Source organism: Perca flavescens, chromosome 15, assembly GCF_004354835.1.
Source record: "Perca flavescens isolate YP-PL-M2 chromosome 15, PFLA_1.0, whole genome shotgun sequence".
Taxonomy (NCBI): Eukaryota; Metazoa; Chordata; class Actinopteri; order Perciformes; family Percidae; genus Perca; species Perca flavescens.
In genome coordinates, this window is record NC_041345.1 from 1,567,994 (window position 1) to 1,577,805 (window position 9,812).

General features: G+C 39.9%; 1 protein-coding gene across 1 annotated transcript in view; it reads right to left on the minus strand.

Moving 5' to 3' along the window:
• Positions 1-8,518, minus strand: part of ptger1b (prostaglandin E receptor 1b (subtype EP1)) — a 14,008-nt gene extending 5,490 nt beyond the window's left edge. Inside the window, exons 1-2 of the mRNA XM_028599690.1 lie at positions 8,273-8,518; positions 1-179 (exon numbers count right to left, since the gene is read on the minus strand). The exon at positions 1-179 is cut by the window's left edge and continues 717 nt beyond it. Coding sequence (XP_028455491.1) covers positions 1-132 — 132 coding nt within the window. The 5' untranslated portion in view covers positions 133-179; positions 8,273-8,518. The remainder of the gene's footprint in view (positions 180-8,272) is intronic.
• Positions 8,519-9,812: the final 1,294 nt, after the last annotated feature.

A 9,812-nucleotide genomic window follows, 5' to 3' on the forward strand; every position in this document is an offset into this window, starting at 1 on the left:
ATCGTTGGGTGTGCGGGTGGCATTGTGTGCAACTACGGGCTCCACCTCAGGCTCCTGCACCGTCGGGGTGTGGTTACAGAGGGGAACGGAGGCGGTGATGCCCGAGGAGTTGTAGCGCTGCATCGCCAGCATCACCGCTGGGCTCTGGGTCTGATGTGCTTCCACAGGGTGAGAAGATACTGAGAAGAAAAACAAGACAAGACAAGGTCATTGGTGGGCCAACCGATCAAGATTGTTCTGTGGTTCGTACTCTATATTATCTACTGGCTGGACCTCTGTGAGCGGATTCTGAAGGAAGTTACGAGCTCAGTGACACAAAGGATATATATATACAGTAGCCTACATTTTGGGAGGGAGTAGAAAGATAAGAAAGAGGTTTCAGAGGAAGGTTCAATGTAGGTTCATGCAGATAAATCTTCAGAAAGGAAAACACTGTAACAATGTCTGAAGCAGATTGAAACAGATGAGTGTTTTTACAGAATAAAACATATTCACAACAGTCAGAACGGTGAAAGTTATAACACCCTCTGACTTTTATGCCTCCCTTTTGCCACCTCAGGGGGGTAAATAGACAGTAGAATGTGGTGGGGTGACAATTTTTCGGGCAGTACGGGAGTCAAGCTCACTGTTGGTAACATGATAGGGAGGGAATAGAGCATAGAAATCAACGGGAGCGGTATGGAGACAGAGATTAAATAAAAAAATTAAGCTGCAATGCAAAGATTGCGAGACATTTCTAGGCTACTTAGAATGCGTAAGGCAGCGATTCTTCTAACCTACCCTAAATCGATAGATGTGTGTTTTGAGTGTAAGAAGATCTCCGTTAGGAATTACGTAATGAAAGACCTGTAGGTAGTGCATGTTACCTAGACCTACAGGTAATACATGTTACCTAGACCTGTAGGTAATACATGTTACCTAGACCTGCAGGTAATACATGTTACCTAGACCTGTAGGTAATACATGTTACCTAGACCTGCAGGTAATACATGTTACCTAGACCTGTAGGTAATACATGTTACCTAGACCTGCAGGTAATACATGTTACCTAGACCTACAGATAATATATGTTACCTAGACCTAAAGGTAATACATGTTACCTAGTCCTGTAGGTAATACATGTTACCTAGACCTACAGGTAATGCATGTTACCTAGACCTGCAGGTAATACATGTTACCTAGACCTACAGGTAATGCATGTTACCTAGACTTGCAGGTAATACATGTTACCTAGACCTGCAGGTAATACATGTTACCTAGACCTACAGGTAATGCATGTTACCTAGACCTGCAGGTAATACATGTTACCTAGACCTGTAGGTAATACATGTTACCTAGACCTACAGGTAATGCATGTTACCTAGACCTGCAGGTAATACATGTTACCTAGACCTACAGGTAATACATGTTACCTAGACCTGCAGGTAATGCATGTTACCTAGACCTACAGGTAATGCATGTTACCTAGACCTGCAGGTAATACATGTTACCTAGACCTACAGGTAATACATGTTACCTAGACCTGCAGGTAATACATGTTACCTAGACCTGCAGGTAATACATGTTACCTAGACCTACAGGTAATACATGTTACCTAGACCTACAGGTAATGCATGTTACCTAGACCTACAGGTAATACATGTTACCTAGACCTACAGGTAATGCATGTTACCTAGACCTACAGGTAATACATGTTACCTAGACCTACAGGTAATACATGTTACCTAGACCTGCAGGTAATACATGTTACCTAGACCTACAGGTAATACATGTTACCTAGACCTACAGGTAATGCATGTTACCTAGACCTGCAGGTAATACATGTTACCTAGACCTACAGGTAATGCATGTTACCTAGACCTGCAGGTAATACATGTTACCTAGACCTACAGGTAATGCATGTTACCTAGACCTACAGGTAATACATGTTACCTAGACCTGTACCTAGACCTGTAGGTAATACATGTTACCTAGACCTACAGGTAATGCATGTTACCTAGACCTGCAGGTAATACATGTTACCTAGACCTACAGGTAATGCATGTTACCTAGACCTGCAGGTAATACATGTTACCTAGACCTACAGGTAATGCATGTTACCTAGACCTGCAGGTAATACATGTTACCTAGACCTGCAGGTAATACATGTTACCTAGACCTGCAGGTAATACATGTTACCTAGACCTGTAGGTAATACATGTTACCTAGACCTGTAGGTAATACATGTTACCTAGACCTGCAGGTAATACATGTTACCTAGACCTACAGGTAATACATGTTACCTAGACCTGCAGGTAATACATGTTACCTAGACCTACAGGTAATGCATGTTACCTAGACCTGCAGGTAATACATGTTACCTAGACCTGCAGGTAATACATGTTACCTAGACCTACAGGTAATGCATGTTACCTAGACCTGCAGGTAATACATGTTACCTAGACCTGTAGGTAATACATGTTACCTAGACCTACAGGTAATGCATGTTACCTAGACCTGCAGGTAATACATGTTACCTAGACCTACAGGTAATACATGTTACCTAGACCTGCAGGTAATGCATGTTACCTAGACCTACAGGTAATGCATGTTACCTAGACCTGCAGGTAATACATGTTACCTAGACCTACAGGTAATACATGTTACCTAGACCTGCAGGTAATACATGTTACCTAGACCTGCAGGTAATACATGTTACCTAGACCTACAGGTAATACATGTTACCTAGACCTACAGGTAATGCATGTTACCTAGACCTACAGGTAATACATGTTACCTAGACCTACAGGTAATGCATGTTACCTAGACCTACAGGTAATACATGTTACCTAGACCTACAGGTAATACATGTTACCTAGACCTGCAGGTAATACATGTTACCTAGACCTACAGGTAATACATGTTACCTAGACCTACAGGTAATGCATGTTACCTAGACCTGCAGGTAATACATGTTACCTAGACCTACAGGTAATGCATGTTACCTAGACCTGCAGGTAATACATGTTACCTAGACCTACAGGTAATGCATGTTACCTAGACCTACAGGTAATACATGTTACCTAGACCTGTACCTAGACCTGTAGGTAATACATGTTACCTAGACCTACAGGTAATGCATGTTACCTAGACCTGCAGGTAATACATGTTACCTAGACCTACAGGTAATACATGTTACCTAGACCTACAGGTAATGCATGTTACCTAGACCTACAGGTAATACATGTTACCTAGACCTACAGGTAATGCATGTTACCTAGACCTACAGGTAATACATGTTACCTAGACCTACAGGTAATACATGTTACCTAGACCTGCAGGTAATACATGTTACCTAGACCTACAGGTAATACATGTTACCTAGACCTACAGGTAATGCATGTTACCTAGACCTGCAGGTAATACATGTTACCTAGACCTACAGGTAATGCATGTTACCTAGACCTGCAGGTAATACATGTTACCTAGACCTACAGGTAATGCATGTTACCTAGACCTACAGGTAATACATGTTACCTAGACCTGTACCTAGACCTGTAGGTAATACATGTTACCTAGACCTACAGGTAATGCATGTTACCTAGACCTGCAGGTAATACATGTTACCTAGACCTACAGGTAATGCATGTTACCTAGACCTGCAGGTAATACATGTTACCTAGACCTACAGGTAATGCATGTTACCTAGACCTGCAGGTAATACATGTTACCTAGACCTGCAGGTAATACATGTTACCTAGACCTGCAGGTAATACATGTTACCTAGACCTGTAGGTAATACATGTTACCTAGACCTGTAGGTAATACATGTTACCTAGACCTGCAGGTAATACATGTTACCTAGACCTACAGGTAATACATGTTACCTAGACCTGCAGGTAATACATGTTACCTAGACCTACAGGTAATGCATGTTACCTAGACCTACAGGTAATACATGTTACCTAGACCTACAGGTTATACATGTTACCTAGACCTACAGGTAATACATGTTACCTAGGCCTGTAGGTAATACATGTTACCTAGACCAGATTCAACAGAGTCTGAAACTTTAGACAACATAGGGAACCAGTGGGACGGGATTCATGAGTATTTCTCTCGGGATTTTGCAGGTCAGGATTTTTTTTGGGGTGGCTGTCATGTGATCGGGCAACCCGGGATATGACGGGAGTATTTTTGTAGGCTTGGGATGGGATGGGAGCAACAACTGGTTCACGTGTCACCCTCTAGTGGGGGCCCTTAAACAATGTTTGTGTGTTTTTTAAGTAAAGTCTGTAAGTATCATCAGGAAAATGTAGTTAAAGTATTAAAAGTAAAGAAAAATCTGGTCTAATCGTTTAAGCTGGCTGTTATATTGTTGGCTAGTTGCATTTATAATAAAACATCATAAGACTCTGGAGCCCAAGCCAAGGTCTTATAGACTGAGCTTCTGCTGACCCCCAAAATAAGTGCCATGACAAAATTGTATGCTTATTCTACATAAACCTTCTCATTTTCTTTAGTATTTTGTCATATACTGTACAGCCGTATCAGGTAATTTAACTGTAAAGACTGTGAATCTGCACACACTGCACAAAATCTGCCAAGTCATGAACAGTCATGCTTTTAAAAGATAAAAGGGCCCCTCATAACTACCTTATGCCACTGAGCGACACCCTAGTCCAGTGGTTCTCAAACCTTTTTCAATAATGTACCCCTTTTGAATTGTTTCTTTAAGCCAGGTACCCCCTGACCAGCGCTGATCATTTTTGGTAGAAAAAAAAGTCTATATATAAAGAGGAGCAGTACAGCGCTGTCAGCGATAGATTTACTAAACAACAGCCTTGGAACTGGAAAAAAACATTTAAATGCTGATGAGAAAAAGAGACAAAAACTGCAAAAATGACAAAAACTTGGAAAAAGATGGTAGAAAGAAGGGAGGAAGGAAGGCAAGAACAGGTAAAAAATACTATCAAAAACTTCAAAAACAGTGACATAAGAAGAAAAAAGCGAAAGTAGAAGGACAGTAGAAGGAAGGATACATCAGGTCCAAAGAAGGAGACACAAATGTCACATTTTGGGTAAGAAAAAAAAAAATTCTACATAAAGAGGAACAATGTTCTGGACAACAGCCTCGTAACTATTAAACATTTAGTTAAATATCTCACGTACCCCCTGCAGTCCTCCAGAGTACCCCTAGGGGGACATGTACCCCATTTGAGAAACACAGCCCTAGTCTATATCCACGACGGTCCACTTCTGGGATTGCTCCGGTGGCGCCGGAAATTCCACCGGATGTCCCTCATTTTCGGCTGGATGTCCCCTTCCTCTGTCTCTGTGTCGGGGTTCTAACCTCCGGTGGATTTGTGAGGACTATGGTTAACTGATCCTCAGATCTCTGCAGGGTAAATCCATTGACATATATATAATGGACCAATAGACCTTGTTGCTCTGGACGGAGACCAGTGAAGGCTATTAGAAGCACTTTTCCGGTGATCTCTTCCTTTACTGCGCAGCCTCCAACTGAGAGAGACAACGTAGATGTGACGTGAGCAACCTGTCTGAAAGTGTGAAGTCTTCTGGTAGCTGTGCCGAGAGAAATCTCAATCATTCCCAATCTTACAGAGACGGAGAGTGTAGGTATATGTAAGGAGATAACATAGACACAGGCTAATTACTGATCACTAACATGCTAGTTAACATTAGTAATTACTGATCACTAACATGCTAGTTAACATTAGTAATTACTGATCACTAACATGCTAGTTAACATTAGTAATTACTGATCACTAACATGCTAGTTAACATTAGTAATTACTGATCACTAACATGCTAGTTAACATTAGATCAATTAAACCTTAAACAGATAAACATGGAAGTCCAAACTGCCTGTGTGAGCTTCTCCTGTACTATACGGTAATTCCTCTACTGTGTGACAGTAAGTCTCGTGGTTATGACCCAATCGTTAGCCTATTGTTATAAAAGCGTCTGCTACGCAGCCATAACGTGAGCTACAAGGTAATGGAGCCTTTTATACATTGTCGTGTTTCTTTAGAAATAAACAACGGAGAAATAGAGTCTTTAAACGCTTCAGATGTAAAGTTATTCTCTGTCAAAGTGACGTCAAAATGAATGGGAGTCAATGGGATGCTAACAAGAGGTGATGGCCAGGTAGCAACAAAATGGCGCCATAGATGACTCGAGTTCTGAAGTGAAGCTTACCCCCTTGGGTAAATCCAGACAGCTAGCTAGACTATCTGTCCAATCGGAGTTTTCTGTACTTTTGAACGTACACATGTTCCACCAAAACCTGTTCCTTCCTGAGACTATTTAGCAGAGGCACCGTGGCTCTGTCTGGAGCTTAGCCCCGCCCACAATGATTGTGATTGGTTTAAAGAAATGCCAATAAACCAGAGCATGTTTTTCTCCCATCCCAGAATGCTGTGTTGACTAGCCAGACCCTCCTCCTACGCAGCGCTGTGGAGGAGGGTCTGGCTATGCGAGACTAGCCACACCCTAATAATTTCCATACAGTCCCTTACAGGTTTTAAAATATGACATCAACATCACATTAGGGGATACCTTCAGAATGGTATTTTATCAGCTCCTCAGGGCAAAGGGACTCAACTTAAGAGCTCAACACATTTGTTTTCAGCCCATTCTTATTTGTCTCTTCATACGAGGCAACACAGGCAGTCTGAACAGGTTCTGACAGTTTTTTGTCAGCTCAGAAAAATCCTGAATGCATTCCTTTAGAAGTGCTGCCGCGACACTGCCACGAAACGCCGTCAGCAGCGAAGAGTCCGAATCAGAAAAGGATTTATTGCCACGTAACTAACACATACAAGGAATGTGCCTTTTGGTGTAAGATGCATACACAAACATATGTGAACATGGTTATACAACCAATAAATGTAAAAGAAACGAAGGTCATACATGCAAACAAAACACAAATCATACAAAGAGACCAAAAAAGGGACTACAAAGACACAAACGATATGTGCATATGTATTACGAAAGGCTCAATACATATGTTATGCAGCTGACTGTTTACTTTCAAAGTGATTATAATACGACACTGAGTTTAATTTTTAATCAGTTCTTTGTATGTATTCATTTCAATTATTTTGTCTTTGCCCAAACGATTTTGCTTGCCCTTTATTTGTTTTTTTAAAACTCTATCCTTATCTCTCTCTCTTTCTTTCTCTTTGATCTATCTAAAACTACTACTACTAACATAGTTATTATTATTCGGAACATCAGTTTGCTTAAATGTTATGCTATGTGCCTGCTGTGCCTACTCTTATAATGTTGTAATGTTACCACACTGCACACAGCTGTACATACTGTACATATCTGTCTATATGGTTCATACAGAATATCCGTATTTACTCTTTTTCTTATAATATATTCTGCTAACACACTGCTTATATCTATATCTATATTATTCTTACTATTACTATAATGTCACTGCTACTACATTGCACATTTCTGTACATGTTGCTCATACATTGTTCATATTACATAGCCATATTTACTTTGCTCTTATAACTGCATTTCATTGTCTTTGTTCTTGTACTCTGCACAATGATACAGTTACAGTAGAATCTAATCTTATCTAATCTACAAAAAAATTATATATTTATATATACATAAGATGACACACACATTCCCCATAAATACAGTTTAAAGTTTAAACATTTCCCTTCCAAGAACTACAGTTTAGTAACTGATATGCGTTTAATTTCTCTTCTCTTAAATGTTTTTTTCGCTAATTTAAAGTATTTCAGTAGATCCAAACTGTAAATATTAACCTTTGTGTTGTCCTCGGGTCAAATTTGACCTGTTTTCAAAGAAAATATCGGTTTCTTTCAACCAAAATTGCCCCAAAATAACATGGATAGTTCCATACACGAAACTGGCTGTAATTATGCATCAACATACGTTTCTCTGATCTTAATTATTAGCTAAAGTAATTCATAATTTCTGGTTGTTTTTTTAAAACTCAAAATTAGGCATAATTTAATATAAATGAGGTTTATTGACCATGAATTCCAAACATAAGTGTAAAACATAACAAACAAACATTCCAAACATAAGTGTAAAACTTAAGTTGGAATGAAGTTGGCTAAGAAGATGTATACTTTATGCTTTATAAAACAAGCAAAACAGACAAGACAACACAAGGGTTAAATGTGGAATGTGAGTATTTCTTGACCAAACATTTTGACATAATAAAACAAAGTGAACTTGGAATGATAGCCTCGGGGCACGAGGACGATATCTAACCTACCTTTGAAAGAGTAAATCCATGGAGAGGATCAGGGTCACTCAGATCTTGACAATTACTCATAACTGAAGCCACTTCCAAAACATTTTAATCCAGGTTGCTCTTGACGTCTTCTTGTGTCGCTCCAAAGTAAAAGGACTCCTTCTTCACCTGAGGTGTTCTCCTCATTCTGCAACAGAGACTACAGTATGTAACACTCCTCTCCTCCTCTCTGAACAAGCAGCCTCCCTGTAACATTGCACAAGCATGTCCTCTACACACTGCAGCCGGCTGCTTTTATACGGCCCAGCTGCACCGGCTCACATCGCCTCTGGGGGTCTCAGTCGGTTTAAATGTCCTCCCAGCAGAGACAGAACGAATGGGCCACTCGGAGAAACCCCACAGCAGAGGCATGCATGAATATTTAAAATCCAGCTGACTCACCCTTTGTGGACACACCACACCACACAATTATGAGATATAGGGGATTAAATATTAAGCGTATAACAAAAACAACCTGTAGAATCAAAGACCTGCTTCAGGCTGCAGGGAAAATCTCCTTTCAAGTATCATTTTTATAAGCAGTATTTTATTTTTTTAAAGGTCCTATGACATGCTGCTTTTTGAAATGCCTTTATGTAGGCCTCAGTGGTCCGCTAATACTGTATCTGAAGTCTCTTTTATATAGACCTTAGTGGTCCCCTAATACTGTATCTGAAGTCTCTTTTATATAGACCTTAGTGGTCCCCTAATACTGTATCTGAAGTCTCTTTTATATAGACCTTAGTGGTCCCCTAATACTGTATCTGAAGTCTCTTTTATATAGACCTTAGTGGTCCTCTAATACTGTATCTGAAGTCTCTTTTATATAGACCTTAGTGGTCCCCTAATACTGTATCTGAAGTCTCTTTTATATAGACCTTAGTGGTCCCCTAATACTGTATCTGAAGGCTGAAATTCAGCCTTGGTGCAGGATTACAGCCACTAGAGCCAGTCCCACAATGAGCTTTCCTTAGGATGTGCCATTTCTGTGTCTGTAGCTATTGAGGAGGAGAGGGGGGGGGCATAAAGAAGTGTTTTGGCGTGGCTGGTCGAGTGGCTCCATATATCCATGGTGGTGTTGAAATGGGGATTTAATTCTTGCATGTTGAAGCCACTGAATACTTAACATTTAAATAGGTTTCTATGAAAACCATGAGTCTGAATTCATCTGTTCTGAATTCACCTCCTTTTGAAATTACAATATAAAATTTCTCAATTTTTCTTTTTCAAATGGTCTCAAAATTCAGATCCAAAAAATTCAAAGTTGACAAAAATTCAAATAAAACATCAGTCAAATTCAATTTAAACACAGATTTCTTAGATCTGAATCTGACCAATCCAATTTGAGCAACCTGAATGTATTTTTTTTGTAAATTCTAAAACTTGAATTGACTCTATTGCAATAGATCCAAGCGGTAGGGATGGGTAATACCACACTTTTAGGATTCGATACGATACCGATACTTTTTCTTGCATTTTCATCGATATCGATACCGATACCGTTAATTTCTTATTGGCAATT